The sequence below is a fragment of the Pangasianodon hypophthalmus genome, chromosome 1 (genome assembly GCF_027358585.1).
Source record: "Pangasianodon hypophthalmus isolate fPanHyp1 chromosome 1, fPanHyp1.pri, whole genome shotgun sequence".
In the NCBI taxonomy this organism is placed as follows: domain Eukaryota; kingdom Metazoa; phylum Chordata; class Actinopteri; order Siluriformes; family Pangasiidae; genus Pangasianodon; species Pangasianodon hypophthalmus.
The window spans coordinates 17,052,520-17,068,183 of NC_069710.1; the positions used below are offsets into that span (position 1 = coordinate 17,052,520).

Below are 15,664 nucleotides of genomic sequence, written 5' to 3' on the forward strand. Positions count from 1 at the left end.
AATGTTAGCCGCTTTAGCTAGTGTACATGTATACCAACAAGCTAACTTCCACAGCTGTTACAGTACATTGCAGCAACAGTTTCACACAGTTTGTATTTACATTGTTCTCTTTTGTTCCTCTGCAGAAAATGTCAAAGTCTTTGAAGAAGATAGTGGAGGAGACTAGGGATAAAAGTCTTACCGAGGTGGACATGTGCGACAGGGGGATATCCAACATGCTGGACATTCCTGGCTTATGTGAGTGTCTTTAATCAGATCTCCATGTCAGAGTCAAAGTTCCTGCTGGCATTTTTCACTCAAAACACTATAGGATGATGCCTACAGTTGCTTTGCTAGACTAAATCTGCTAAATATGATATAAATATAAATATAAGTTTTCATGTTTGATGATTTGTCACTGATTCAGAATCACATGTTTCCTGATTTTTTTTTTCCACTACTTAATATGGAGAACATGTAAAGCACACTTTATACAGCCTACACAGTAAACTATTCTCATCTGCTATACAGAGGAACAGCTGTAAGTATGTACTGTATATGGCCTTAATGTATCTCACCAACCTTTCTTATTTTGTCTTGAAGTCACATTGTCCAACATAACACAACTGGTCTTGAGCCACAACAAGCTGACGAGTAAGTAGACTCCTTTATTTCACTGTCATTTCAACCTGTTGTTGCATGAAACAGTCTGCTGTAATAACCTGTAATAGCAAGAACTTCATTTCTGAGACTGCTTTCAAATCATGCCCGAGTCTGTGGAGAATCTGTGAAGTACATTTTTTGGGAGAAAGCAGTCTACAAACTTCCTATGACAAACGTAGTAAATGTTTGTGATGTGCTCATAGGAACCACTAGATGGCAGTATTGGCCAGAGTGTGACTGAGAATCTATTGATGGGTGCCAAGAGTTTGCAAACAAACAAACAACCAAAAAAAAAAAACATACAAGCATTAAAAAACATTCAAATAGCATGTACTCTGTGTTAATAACACACATAGAGTTATAGACATATAGACATTATGCATAGAGTTATACAGTCAACCAGATTCTAAGTCTATGCCAGTGACAGTTCAAGTCAAAGTCTGCTTTATTGTCAATTCTGCCACATGTTCATCACATACAGAGAATTGAAATTACATTACTCTCAGTTTTTTTTGTGTTTGTGTGTTATCTGTATGCACCTAGGATCTGAAAGTAACGTAATTTCAATTCTCTGTATGTGCTGAACATGTGGCAGAATTGACAATAAAGCAGACTTTGACTTTGACTTTGACTTGACACTTGCCCTATACATATTTTGTGTAATTATGCTCGATTTCATGAAAATCCATACACATTCAGTTTCAAGGTTTAAGAATAACCTCTGTTTAGATTTTATCTGTAAATGTCTACACTATAAGACCTAAGTCTGCTCATTAAACATTTATTCGTCTTCAGTAAACGCTCCGTTCTGGGCATGGTCAAAGTGGATCGCAGGGACACTAGGCGTGAGGCAGGTATACACCCTGTACGGGACAGCAGTTTGTCTCAGGGCTCCATGAACACAGATTTACGCACGCTTACGTTCACACCTAGGAGCAATTTAGCATAGCCAATCCACCTAATGGCATATTTGAGGGCGCTCTAAGGAAACCTACGTGAACCCAGGGAGAACATTTAAACCTCCACACAGACAGTAACCCGAGTCAGGATTGACCCAGGGACCCTGGAGCTGTGAGGAGGCAATGCTACCCTCAGCGTTTCTAGCCATACTGTCTTTATTCAGCTTGCCATTTTTTGCTACAGAGCAGTGAGCCTTGCCATTAAGCTGACATACACACACACACACACACACACACACACACACACACACGAAATGCCAGAGAAAGATTCAGAGCAAATAAACAAGTCATGGTAATTTCCGTTAAGCAAAGATCTCACAACTTGATATTGCTCATGTTTGTCGAGAGGTATTTTTAGCAAAGCTCCTTAATTAGCTTAACACGTCTTTTCACCTGAAGGGGAGATTTATAAATTCATTTTCAAGTCATTTGCAGGTTGGGATACTCTGTGACTCTCTTGTCAATTAATATAACTAAGCTAGATTCTTTAGATACATTTTTGCAAATGGACAACTGATTTCTGTGTATTGGCTTCATTTATATACTCAGTTTCAATATACGTTCTAGGCTTACTGTCTTCTGAATTTCCAGTGGCATTATCTATTATTTTTCCTCAGTACTTCATACTGCTTATTCCCATGGTCAAGTCCTGTCTTCATAAAATGCAGAGATGTAAAGTGTGCTATCTTTTGAACTTTTCAAGGTAGTCAGAAATTACGGTGACATTTGAAACCCTTTCATTAGTGAGACTGGTGAGTAAAATACCCGAGCTGGAGAGGCTGGGAGAGACACAGGCAGTGTAATGAGATAGAGAGAAGAAGGGAGATATAGTAAGGGCAAAGGTTTGAAACCTCTCTCCACCATCCAGTCTTTACATTGCTTTCACTTATTACTATCAATCACGTAGCCCATTAAAGGACTTTGTGGTTTCCCAGAGATGTAGCTAAGGCATTTGACTTTGTGAGCTCGCATATTCACGCACACACATTAATACAAGTACATTCAGGTATATACATTTAACTAAAGAACAAATTAAAGGAAAAACAACATGAAATGTCTTAGTAAGCCATCAGAACAGCTTCAGTGCTCTTTGGTATAGATTCTTCAGGTCTCTGAAACTGTCCTAGAGGTTTGAACACCACTCTTCTAAAAGATATTACCTCAGTTGGTGTTTTGATTGGTGGCACAGCAGGCAGTATGGCTGCCTCACAGCTTCAGGGTCTCCAGCTCGATCCTGAGCTCTGACTCCTGTCTGTGTAGAGGTTTTCATGTTCTCCCCAGGTTCACAAGGTTTTCCTCTGGGTTCTAATCCAGATCCAGGATTAAGCTCTTACCTAACTCCCTTTCGTCTATTGACCTCAGTAGACAAAACTATATTTTTGTCTATTTGTATACTTGTATGTATACATGTCTCTCATGTCTGTCTGCATAGCTGTTTGTATTTACGTATAGTATAGTTATTTAGTTCCTAGTCCCCATTCCCAGTTGAGAAGGCCACATAGCTGCACCCTTGAGTCCTAATTCAATCTAGAAACTCTAATGGTCTCATATGATCCTTTTTCAGGATGTAGTTATCAATATATTTTTTAGAAAAGCATCTCCTGTTAGGCAAAGACAGGAACCTGAGGCTATAGTGGGCACAGACCCACAGAAATTGGGAAGTTGAAGATTGGAAAAAGACTAGATGATGTTTTTGCAACATTCATCTGTCCACTTTTGGTGAGTCTGTGCCCTTGATAGGCTCAGATTCCTGTTCTTGGCTGACAGGAGTGGAACCTGATGTGGTCTTTTGCTGTTGTAGCCCATCCACCACAAGGTTAGATGTTTTGTGCATGCTGAGATGCTTTTTTGCTCGCCATGGTTGTAAAGAGTGGTTATTTGAGTTACTATAGCCTTGCTGTCAGCTTGAACCAGCCTGGCCATTCTCCTCTGACCTCTCTTATCAACAAGGCATTTTGCCTGCAGAACTGCCATGCACTGGATGCACTTTGTTTTCCGCACGATTGTCTGTAAACCCTAGAGAGTGTTGTGTGGGAAAATCCCAGGCGATCAGCGGTTTCTGAAATACTCAAACCAGTCTGTTAGGCACCAACAACCATGCCATGGTCAAAAACACTGAGATCAATTTATTATTTTTTTTTTCCCTGTTGTGATGTTTGATGTGAGCATTAACTGAAGCTCTTGACCTTGATCAGCAGAATTTTATGCATTGTGCTGCTGCCACATGACTGGCTGATTGGATAATTGCATGAATGATCATGTGTACAGATGCTGAGTAGTTGTGCACTCTAATGAATAGTTTTTATCCTGATAGGACCCTATAGGCTAACGATCTGCAGGCAAACTCTCCCTTAATATGGTGAAAAATAGGTTCATGACTACATCCTAATGAGAAAGGATCGGATGAGACAAGTTGAGTTTCTAGATTGAATTAGGACTCAAGGTTGCAGCTATGTGACCTTCTCAACTGGGAATGGGGACTAGGAAATTGCACCCATTCATTCATGCATACAGACAAAGATGTATGCAGATATACGTAAATACAGAAAGACATGACAGGCTTGCAAGCATACAGAGAAACTGAAATACAGGCATACAGACAGTCTTGTTCACTGAGGTTAACAGAAGAAACTTTAATTTTTAAGTGCTAAATAAACTAAAGATACATATAGAACATTTCAACTAACTGGCTAAATGTATCAAGATTAATGTCCTTCAGCTTTTATTTTTTCAACATTTCGAATAATTTAAGTACATTATCGACATGTTCTACATATGTGTTGAGCATTACCATTAAAGTTCACCTTGGTAACATGGCTTAAAATTTGTGATGATGCCTCAGTTTCTCTCAATACCTGCAGAAGCGAATCTTTTTATTTTTACTACTTCAGACTCGCTATGATTTGAAAAGCTTTGTCCTGCATTAAAGCTCACAGAGACATCAGCTGGTAGCCTGAGGTTTAGAAGCTCAAAAGTATTGATAAATGACATGCGTCAGTTTGCTGGTCCATGCCAGAACCCTGAAATGGCTTCGATATTGTTTCAGTATGCCTTGCGTGCACTCAGTGGAACTGTTTTCTCTGAAGGCACTCGTGTCAGTGTGTTTGTGTAAATCCCCACCCACCACTATAATGAAGGCCAATTGATCAGCCAGTAATCAGATAGGTGCCCTGTTATCCTCATCTATCTTTGTCTCAGGAGCACCAGTGGGCCTGCCAGTGATGGAAGGAGAGGAGAACAGAAGCGCTATGCTAAACGCCTCCATCATTAAAATGTCAAATCTATTGCTGGGCGAGTGACCCGTAATTGAGTCATCAAAGACAGAGTGTCCTGGCTCTTATAATTAGCTTGTTAAACCCTGCCAGGTCACTAGCAAGCCCTCAGACCCTGCCCCCTGATACATTTTAACCCTTAGTAAAAGCTTGTTTTGATTCGGAAATGTTCATTTGTGATGTTAATGTTCGGAATGTGATACCAAACTGTGAATGTGAAATTTTGGACATTTTGTTGACAGATTTAACAGGACAGCAAGGTTGTGTTTTTAGCATAGTTTTTTTTCTCTTTCTCTGTTTTTCTCTCCGATAGCCGTACCTCCAAACATTGCCGAACTTAAGAACTTGGAGGTGCTGAACATGTTCAACAATCAGATAGAAGAGCTTCCCACTCAGATCAGCAGCCTTCAGAAACTCAAGCACCTGAATCTGGGGTAAGAAAGTGGTCATGCCCTTTCCTTTTTATTTTAGCTCTTTAGCTAGGAATTGTATAAATACATTTTTATAGCAATCATTGTGCTGGAGTGTAAATAAACTATAGATAAAGCCTACATGACATCATTTTACTTAAAACCAACGATGGAGGTAGTGACTCACTATGTAGGGATGGTAAGGGTATTGGTTATTATTTATTCAAACAGCAATGCACCTTTTTCATCAAGAGGTTTGCATTGATGATGGTGGATGACATTGACTGCAGTCCTTAATATACTCTCTGTTCTAAAATTATTGAGAGCTATGAACCTGGTCTCCAAACATCCTTTTTTTATATTGTATATGTTGTAAAGCATCAGTCATAACCAGTAATGTCTATGATATCCTTGTGATAAAACTATTTTCCTGAACATATGAACATATTGGAGTATGAATTTATTTATAGAAAGCTACAATCATAATTACAGTCATTGTAACTGTTGCATATGCACATGTCAATTGGGGCTTTAGACTGTAAAACTTTGATTATAGTTTAATCTACCTGCAGAATTGAACTCTTTGACTTTTTCTACACTCCCAGTGAAGACATGATGGAGACAAAGTGATGTGATGCTTAGCAAGTAAATTGTATAAATGACTTCATGATTGTTGGAAGTATTTAAAATATTTTTTTTATTACACTTTCAAAGACAACTGAACTACCAGTGCTAAGATTGAACACATCTTGAACAAACCTACGAGTTTTTATTTTCCATTTTTACTGTTTTGTACTGCATTCACCAGCCACTTTAATAGGAACACCTGTACCCCCTGTTTATTCCTGCAGTTCCTGCTAAATCATTCAGACACAGGTCAAGTTAATGTTCACATCAAACATGAGAATGGGGACAAAATGTGATTTCAGGGACTTTGACTGTGGCATAGTTGTCAGTGCCAAACTGGCTACTTCAATTATTTCAGAAACTGTTGATCTCCAGGGATTTACACACACACCAGTACAGATAATAAAGTGGCCAGTGAATGTATTTTACAATTTTAAGATAATACTGAAGACATTACCACCAAAAATAGCACATATGGAGTTATATAGTGACTAAGAAAAGTGTTAAACAAATCAAACACATATTTTATGTACTTAACAGTATTCCTTATGAACCTTTGTACACTTTTTGCATCTTTGCAAGCAGCTTTATGAGGGCGCTTCAGGAGCCTTAAAATTCATCGTCTAAGCTCCTCACTGCTTATCTCAATTTCAAAAATGAAAACTACTTTTTAAGTAAAAAGCTATTTATTAAAATACATTTTGATTCAGAAATATTTTTCGAATAGGCATTAATTCACTATTTACATTTGTCTTGGGAAAAAAAATTAAAGCAGACATCTTTTTGAAAATAGCTTTAAGACAATTAAAACTATATATTCAATGTGTGTCCAGACCTTTGACTGTTTGTGCATATAGTACTTTGAGTTGAAATGCTTTACATAACGTTTAAAGAAGTTTAAAACAAAGTATTCATGATAAAGCACATTAAAGAAATATTGTAAATCACTAATGAATTAACTAAAAGTCTCTGAGAATAACCACAAATGTCTATTTAATAAGTTAAACAAGTCTGTATTTATCTGGATTTAAAACAGAGTTTAGGGGCCATGTAATACTGCCCGATAGCAAAGCAAGTTCAGCAGGACCCAAATCTTGAGAAGAACAGGAGACCTCCTCAATGTCACGCAGGATTAAGGAGTTCCACAATCTCCCCCTGCATCCGACACCCCACATTTTTATTGATTTGGTGTCAGACGCATCATTTCCTAGCATAATCTTGAAGACATAAGCTGGGGAGCTGTATTCGTGGTGGCGAGTCTTGGCCAGAGCGTGTGTGTGACAGCCTACCCCATCTCATTTGTCAAAACAATTCCCCACCTCTTGTAATTGCTTCACAAACACAGAGAGGTATCAGTTTGTTTGTGTCTTTTAAATCCTTCACAAAGCTGTGTGTATCTTGTGCGACAGCTTGCTGTCAGTGTGCTGTGGGGTAAAAGGGCGCAGAATGAAATTGGGGAGGACGTGGAGAGGACAGGCTTAAATGGCCAGAGTTAATCAGCCTTTGATCTCACTGTATTATGCACATACACTCCTCAGCTCTCTCTAACACATTGTCAGGCAGCGTCAACACTTTGCACACTAGTACTCCTTTTACTGAACATCCCCAATATAATATAAGTTGGAGCACATTCCAAGTTGTGCCTCAAATGTAACTTATTTGGTATTTTGGTGAAAAAATGTACGTACATTTTTTACTGTCTTTAACAAAACTGCTAATTATTATTACCTCTACCACATCTTGATAAACATACAGAAGTGATGACTCATGAGTGTTATATTGTGTGAACGTGTCAACATTTTCTGTTTAGCAGAATGTGTATTTCTTGTTGATTAAACTGTGTTAATGTTGGAATTTAATGCGGACCATTATTCTGAGTAACAATGTAATGATATGTCTTTTTTTCTGTAACACTTTTACACTAAATTTACACTGAAGTAGGAGTGGAATGATATAATGTTTATGCATATTAATATCTTATGATAAACAGAAACAGCATCTGAAGGCAAAAAGGTGATCTTTGAACCTTGTGTGTGTGTATTTTATATATATATATATATATATATATATATATATATATATATATATATATATATATATATATATATATATATATATATATATATATAGTGTGTAGTAGTCAATTTTGTCAATTTTGTTGGAAGAATATTAATGTTTATTATTGTCTGAGTATTTCTGCATGTTTAACCACTGTATTTTGCATCCATGTTTTGTGTGCGTGTTCGTGTGTGTGTGTGTGTGATTAGGATGAACAGACTGAGTACGTTGCCCAGAGGCTTTGGTTCTCTCCCAGCCCTGGAGGTCCTGGATTTGACTTACAACAACCTGAATGAGTCTTCACTGCCAGGAAACTTCTTCTATCTTAGTGAGTCTTTCTCTCTCTCTCTCTCTCTCTCTCTCCGTTACTTACTCCTCCCTAAAGCATGCATCTTCTTGCACTATGCACAGTGGATCTCACTAACACAGGGCAAACAGAATAGCAGTTAACTGACTAAACTTCATCATCATTCCAATCAACCCCTCCCCATTAGAGGCCCAGTGATGATCGCTGACCGTCTCTAGTGCGCTGTACGTTCACTAATGGGCTGTTATTTTAATACTGATGACATGATGAAAGCACGCACTGCACAGCAATCAGTCCTTTACCCCCCTCCACCCCCTCCACATCACCCACCCTGCTCTATTTATCACTGCTGATGTTCAGCCTCTGATATTACCTCTGATTCCACAAGCAAATTAAAATGGATCTGATTAATGAATGAGATTCAGGTGATTAAGGACAATCAGAGACACCAGCGCACATTGGAGGAAGAGGAGGAGGGAGAGTAAGAACAGCTCCGAGCCGCTGAAATCACAGAAAAGATGTAGAATAGAAAAGGCACTCTTTGAAGCTCTGGGCTTTATGCGTACAGTCAGGAGAGTGGATTGAACTGAATTCCATGTCAAATTTCGCTCTTTAAATGGCTCTCATTATGTTTAGCATTTTTCCCTACAGTGCTGGATTGTGTGTGCATGTACGTGTACGTGTTTGTGAGTCAGTGTGCCTGCGTAATATATGCTAAAGCACGTGCGGTGGACCTGTGTACTGTTTGATCACGTTCTGCTCAGTGTGCGTGTGTGTGCGTGTGTGTGTCAGTCGTTCATCAGACAGACACAGAGCCTGGACATGTAGTATTAATCAACTCTGAATATCTCTATTGATCAGACAGCACTCGACTCAGGCCTGCAGCACCCCAGCCTGCCTTGCGCTCACCTTCTCTCTCATTTCAGCCACCCTGCGCGCACTCTATCTCAGTGACAACGACTTTGAAATCCTGCCCTCAGACATCGGCAAGCTGACCAAGCTACAGATAGTGAGTAATTTATCTAAATTTACCTTGAAATCAATCCCCTTTTTTACCATGCTGTTAGCTGGATTTATTCCTTATAGTGTGTATTGTCCTTTATCCCGAGCTCATGCGTGGTTTATGTGCTGTGCTGTCTCTGAGGCTGTGCAAGCCCACAGCTATCTCACTGCTTACATGAACAGGTGATAAAGCAGGTTTATGAATTAATGTAATAAAGGGATTTTCTTATTATGGTTAGATCAGTTCTTGGTCCTAAAGCGTTTACGTCTCCATCAGCATATGCCTGCAATAACAAAGAATTAACAACATCTATGCTTTTTATATATATATATATATATATATATATATATATATATATATATATATATATATATATATATATATATATATATATATTAGTTAGGTTCAAAATAAGCTTGTGTATACTTGATGTCATGATCTCAGTGGCCTCAAACCTCATTGTCTATCTGGTCTCCCTTTCTCCTCTCTGTGTAGCTGAGTCTGAGGGATAATGACCTGATCTCTCTACCTAAAGAGATAGGAGAACTGGCCCAGCTGAAGGAGCTGCATATCCAGGGCAACAGGCTGACTGTGCTGCCTCCTGAACTTGGTGAGTTGTGTGTGTGCATACGTGTGTGTGTGTGTGTGTGTGTGTGTGCGCTTGTGTGCGCGTGTGTCTGTGTGTGTGTGCGCTTGCACGTGTGCACATCTGTTTGTGTGAGAGAGAAGGTTGAAAAGGACAAATGTCCCCACACCACACCTGGTTCTCACAAAAATAGTGTTTTTTTTTTTTTTTTTTTTTTTTTTTAAAAAAAAAAACTAAAACAGCCCAAAATTTCTTTCTTGTTACGGAGGTGGGTTAGGGTTGGATTTAGGTGTAGGCATAGCATTCATGTCTGACTGTATTAATTGTTAATGGATGGTCCTTACAAGCATAGTAAAACCTGTGATTGTGTGTGTGTGTGTGTGTGTGTGTGTGAGAGTGTTTTACCAGTTTATCCTATTCATTACAAATCTATCCTATTCATGTTAGTTAATTAATAATTCATATCTCTGGCTTTAATGCTATCATGTGGCTGTGTATTGAATTTTACTGTTTAAATATTATTCAAATTCTTGTAACATTAATGTACCCTAAGGCAAATAATTCACATTCAACATCTCATGCACTACCAGTTGCCTATTCTAAATCTATTGAAACAGATTTTTAAAAACAGTTTTGATAACATGACGGGGTTCCCTGGTTTGATCCTGATCTTGGGATTCTTGCAGTTATCTAATCAACCAATCATGTGGCATCGGCACAATGCAAAAAAAATCATGCAGATACAGGTCAAGAGCTTAAGTTAATGTTCACATCAACATTAGAATGGGGAAAAGTGTGATCTCTGTCACTTTAATCGTGGCATGGTTGTTGGTACAGAATGGACTGGTTTGTATATTTCATAAACTGCTGATCTCCTGGGATTTTCACACACAAGAGTCTCTAGAGTTTACACAGAATGGTACGAAACATTAACTGAAGCTCCTGACCTGTATCTGTAGAATTTTTTTGCATTGCGCTGCTGCCACATGATTATCTGATTGGATAACTGCATAAATGAGGTGTACTCATTTATAAAGTAGATGGGGAGTGTGCATCAGTGTTTAGCAGGGCATATTGTGAGCATATTATTAGCAGAGCATAACTACATAGTTTCTAAAACACAGTTATGTCATTCCCTATGTAGTGAGATTAGATAGTGCATAGCCATTGGGGTTCCAGCCTAACTGTGTGAAGATGAGATGAAGATTCTTGATTTTTATTTATTTATTTATTTATTTATTTATTTATTTATTTTGTGGATCCTAGATTAAGTAAGAAATTGTAAAATTCTACTTAATATCAGTGATGAGTAAACCTTTATGTGAGTTTTTGATAAAAAATTTTGACACTTAATGTAGCACTACTGTCTACTCTAATGTTCTGTCTGGCTGTATAAAGTAAACCTTATAAGTTATTGAAATTTTGAATTATTTTTAAAGGAATTAACAGTGCTACAGTGCACATACATGAATATGTGGCTAATAGCTGTTTATTGGATGAAGTAGTTGAGAGACATAGTAAGGATTATGACCAGCTCAGAGTCTCAAATCCACATCAAGCTTTCATTTGCATAAAAAAATTGGGAAGCGTCTCCCACTCCCAAGTGCTGCTTTTGTCCAATAGATCTGGCAACCCTGGTGATGGCACACAGCCTATATTATAAACACATACATCAATCTAACAAAGAAATTCAACAATTTGGACGACAAACAGGACTTTTTTGAGGTAGCTTATTCTGTGCACATCATTTTCTTTGTAGTAGAAAACAAATCCACACCATTTACTTGTTCTGACACAAGAGTTTTCACTATGAAAACATTTATCTCTTATAGAAAACTTGTATTTCTTGAACTTTTTGATTACTCTATGGTTGGCCTTTTTATAGCAGCCACCATTTTATAGCAGCTTTTAAACCACGATTTGCAATTCACAGTAAGTGTTTAGACTATCCCAAGTGCAGTCTGGGATATTCGTGGACATGGCCTAAACCCGAGTGCTCTCCAGTGTGGGAATATGTCAGAATACCATCACAAACAATACACACATAAGCAGTGTAATTTCCTTTTCTGCAAACTTTAGGCTCAAATATTGTTTACTGTTGTTATTATGTGCAACAAAATGATATAGGCTTTGCTTCTTTTATTCATCTCCAAAGCCATGTTATTGTGTTCTCCAAGTCTTGTTTTGGGCAATCACACGGGATGAAAGGCTACTTTTAAACGGACTCTGATCAGGCTATTCTGAGTATGGGCTGACACACGTGCCCATTACTTTGTGGTGGCCTTTCTTTCCACACACACACACATAGCCTGCCTGAGGTAGTGATAATTGCCCTTAAACAGCTAAAATCACCCACACCATGTCTAACAGAATTAATGGCTAGTGTGGCTTGCTCAGAAAGTCGAAAAAATTCTTCTGTCCTTGCTGTGTTAACACTTCTGTCTTATTTTATGTGTAAATGCCATTACATTTAAGCTACTGATGCACATTCTATATCCTTCCATATAAAGCCATTTTGGTGTTTTTTGTTTGTTCTTTATTCTATTTTTCCCTTATTACTTGTAACAAATTGTGTACCTAGGTAAATAAAAAAAAAAAATCAGTTCACACAAATTGATATGAAACATGTAAACTGACATTCCTGAATTCCAGGACTGAAATTACAGAAGTCTAGAGTTGAAATTTATTATGTATGTTGTTCTTCTTTCGGCTGCTCCCGTTAGGGGTCGCCACGGCGGATCATTGGTCCGCATATTTGATTTGGCACAGGTTCTTATGTAGGATGCTCTTCCTGGCGCAACGGTCCTCGGTTTTTATCCAGGTTTGGGACCGACACTGGGAGTGCACTGTCATGTGCAACCCCAGTAGCTGGGGTTTGTTCCCTGGCCGGGAATCGAACCCTGTCCGTGGCGGTGAGAGCGCCAAGGCTTGAAATTTATTATATATAATATTTATTATGTAGGGAATAAACCTGACAGGGCATGCTGTTATAGGAAGTAATTAATGATGTATGTGAGGTGGTGTGTGTGTTACCAACCCAGAGTTTTTTCCTCTATGTGAACAATAAACAAATAACATTGCTATAAATTACCATAGAAAACAAAATAAATAATGTATTAGAACAATCTATTAATATACACCTTTGGTTTATCTTATAGTCTGCAATACATTTTAAGTATAAACAATAAGACCTCAAAAACTGTTCTGTTCTGACTTCAAATTTTTTTATGGGGCCAAAGCTATTGGTCACATTATTCTTTTATTATTGTCTGATGAATAAGCTTCATTTAGGGATAACATACAGTCCCCTCCAAAGGTATTGGAACAGCAAGGCCAATTCTTTTGCTTTCGCTATACACTCAAGACCCATTTTTCAAGTGATCAGAAATATCGGAACATGTGACTGACTGGCATTTCTTGTTGCCCAGGTGTGCCCTGTTAGATTGTTTAAAAAATTACTAGCTCTGAATGTCTTCTTTTGGTTTGAGCCCTGGGATTCACCTGTAAAGATTGCATTTGTTGTTAAAAAAGGATAAACCAACATGAAGACCAGGGAGCTGTCTATGGGAGAAAAGCAAGCCATTTTGAAGCTGGGAAAAGCAATCCGAGGCCATTGCTCCAGCACTGGACATACCCAATGCAACAATCACTAATCTTTATTGATGTAACTCATGATGGTAGCAGCAGAATGAATTCAGAAGTCTACAGAAACATTCTGTCTGCCAATTTACAGAGAAATGCATCCAATCTAACTGGGAGGAACTTCATCCTGCAGCAAGACGATGACCCAAAACACACAACACAACAAAGCACTTCATAAGGGGAAAAAGTGGAAGGTTTTAGACTGGCCAAGTCAATCGCCAGACCTTAACCCAATTGAGCAAGCATTGCACCTCCTGTAGAGGAGACTGAAGAGAGAAACACCCCAAAACGAACAACAACTGAAAGAATGCAGCAGTTTGGTGATGTCAGTGGGTCACCAGCTTGATGCAGTTTTTGCAAGCAAGGGACATGCAATCCAAATATAAAGCATTATTTACTTTAATTTACTTTAATACTATCTGTTCCTATCCTTACACTAGATAAATATCAGGAAATGAAATGTGAAATTCTGATCTATCATCTCATATTCATTTTTTTTAAACTCAATCCCAGATGTCTTCAGTGTATAGCGGGGAAAAAAGAAAAAAAAAAAGAATTGGCCTTGCCATTCCAATACTTTCAGAGGGGACTGTATCTTTTATATCTAGCAGTTTCTCATTAAATTATTGCATCCATGGCATCAAGAGTCTGTTAAAAAATTGCACTAGGTGATGTGTGTAAAGCATCAGTGTGAGATGGGTGGGCTCCCTGCAGTGGCCTCTCCTGGACCCCTGTAGGAAAGGCTGTACATATGGAGCTTATTAAGACCCTAACGTTATGTCTCCTTAATCTTTTTTTTCCTCAAAGCCCAGTCTTGTTAGAGCTGCCACAGATTTGTGTGTGTGTGTGTGTGTGTGTGTGTGTGTGAGAGAGAGAGAGAGAGAGAGAGAGAGAGAAAGAGAAAGATGGGAAATGAAGAGCAGAGCCCAGCTAACAAGGAGCAGTCAAGCGCACAGATGAGGGAAAGGCAGAAAGGGAGTACTACAGGGAGAGGAAGGAACACCATGAAAGAGGAGGGACAAAGGAAGAGTAAGATGGCGCAGGCACTTTAGGACTCCAAACGCTATTCAGGGTGACTCTTCTTCAATCCCTGGCAGTGAAGAGCAGTAAAGGAATCATAATAGGTGATAGGAAAATTGTAACGATACTTTCTGTAAACACCTGTTTACTATAGTTGACGTTATTAATGTTTTATGCTACATGGTTTATTCTTTTGTATCCATGATAATTAGCTTTAAAAGCTACTCTCATTGGAGAGAAGTTTCATCTTAGCATAAGCTCTTGATCTCTAAAGCAGGATCTTAACAGGACAATGTGATAACTGTGGAGTTGAAAGTGAGGCAACAGATTAACATCTAAATTACACTAATGGTGCTGTCTGGCTGGTTTTATGAGGCATGACGTTGTATGCCAAGGTCCAAGTTTAATTTAGCTGCTCTGCTGACAGCTTTTTCAACACTTTCTAATCAGAAACAATTTAATTAGGCCCCTTGTGTGCTACGATGTGCCACATTAGCACTGTGACCTGTATCGTTATGCCATCATTTTTTTTAATTTTTTTTTTTACTCCTTTTCTCTCCCTTCCAATTTTACATACTTATTCCCCCTCCATCTTATCTCCACCCCTCCTTGAGCATTCCCTGACTCTCTTTTTGTCTCTTTCCCTGTAGGTAATCTGGACCTGACTGGCCCTAAGCAGGTGTTTAAGGCAGAGAGTAACCCATGGGTAACTCCCATAGCAGATCAGTTCCAGTTGGGTGTCTCCCATGTCTTTGAATATGTCCGCTCCGAGACCTACAAGTAGTAAGTGGCCTTGTCACTATGCTTTGGACTACATGAGCAATCAAGTGATGTGCCTGTGGTGTTAACTGTAGGTCCCAGAGCATGCATGAATTTGTGGATACAGTTATAGTACCTGTTTATTCTGCAACTGTAAAGTAGAAGGCAGTCACATTAGAGGTGAAAAGCCCTCAGACTGATGAATATGTAGTTTCAGTGTTAGGAAAATCAGTGCTAGTCAGGCATTTCGAGGCCATAGTGTTTTTGTCTGCTACAGCACACAGTCTGGGAAATTTCTAAGAACATCCTAAAAATTGTACCTAGTATTCATGTGAATTTTTACAGCCTATAAACTTACACTGCTGCAGACAGTGTGAAT

At 38.6% G+C, this 15,664-nt stretch overlaps 1 protein-coding gene across 2 annotated transcripts in view; it reads left to right on the plus strand.

The window, feature by feature from the left end:
- rsu1 (Ras suppressor protein 1) overlaps nt 1-15,664 on the plus strand; it is a 32,569-nt gene that overhangs the window by 1,628 nt on the left and 15,277 nt on the right. For both annotated transcript variants that reach the window (XM_026926361.3, XM_026926362.3), the window contains exons 2-8: nt 126-237; nt 583-633; nt 5,187-5,307; nt 8,178-8,296; nt 9,202-9,284; nt 9,774-9,888; nt 15,177-15,309. In XM_026926361.3, the coding sequence (XP_026782162.1) occupies nt 126-237; nt 583-633; nt 5,187-5,307; nt 8,178-8,296; nt 9,202-9,284; nt 9,774-9,888; nt 15,177-15,309 (734 nt within the window). The remainder of the gene's footprint in view (nt 1-125; nt 238-582; nt 634-5,186; nt 5,308-8,177; nt 8,297-9,201; nt 9,285-9,773; nt 9,889-15,176; nt 15,310-15,664) is intronic.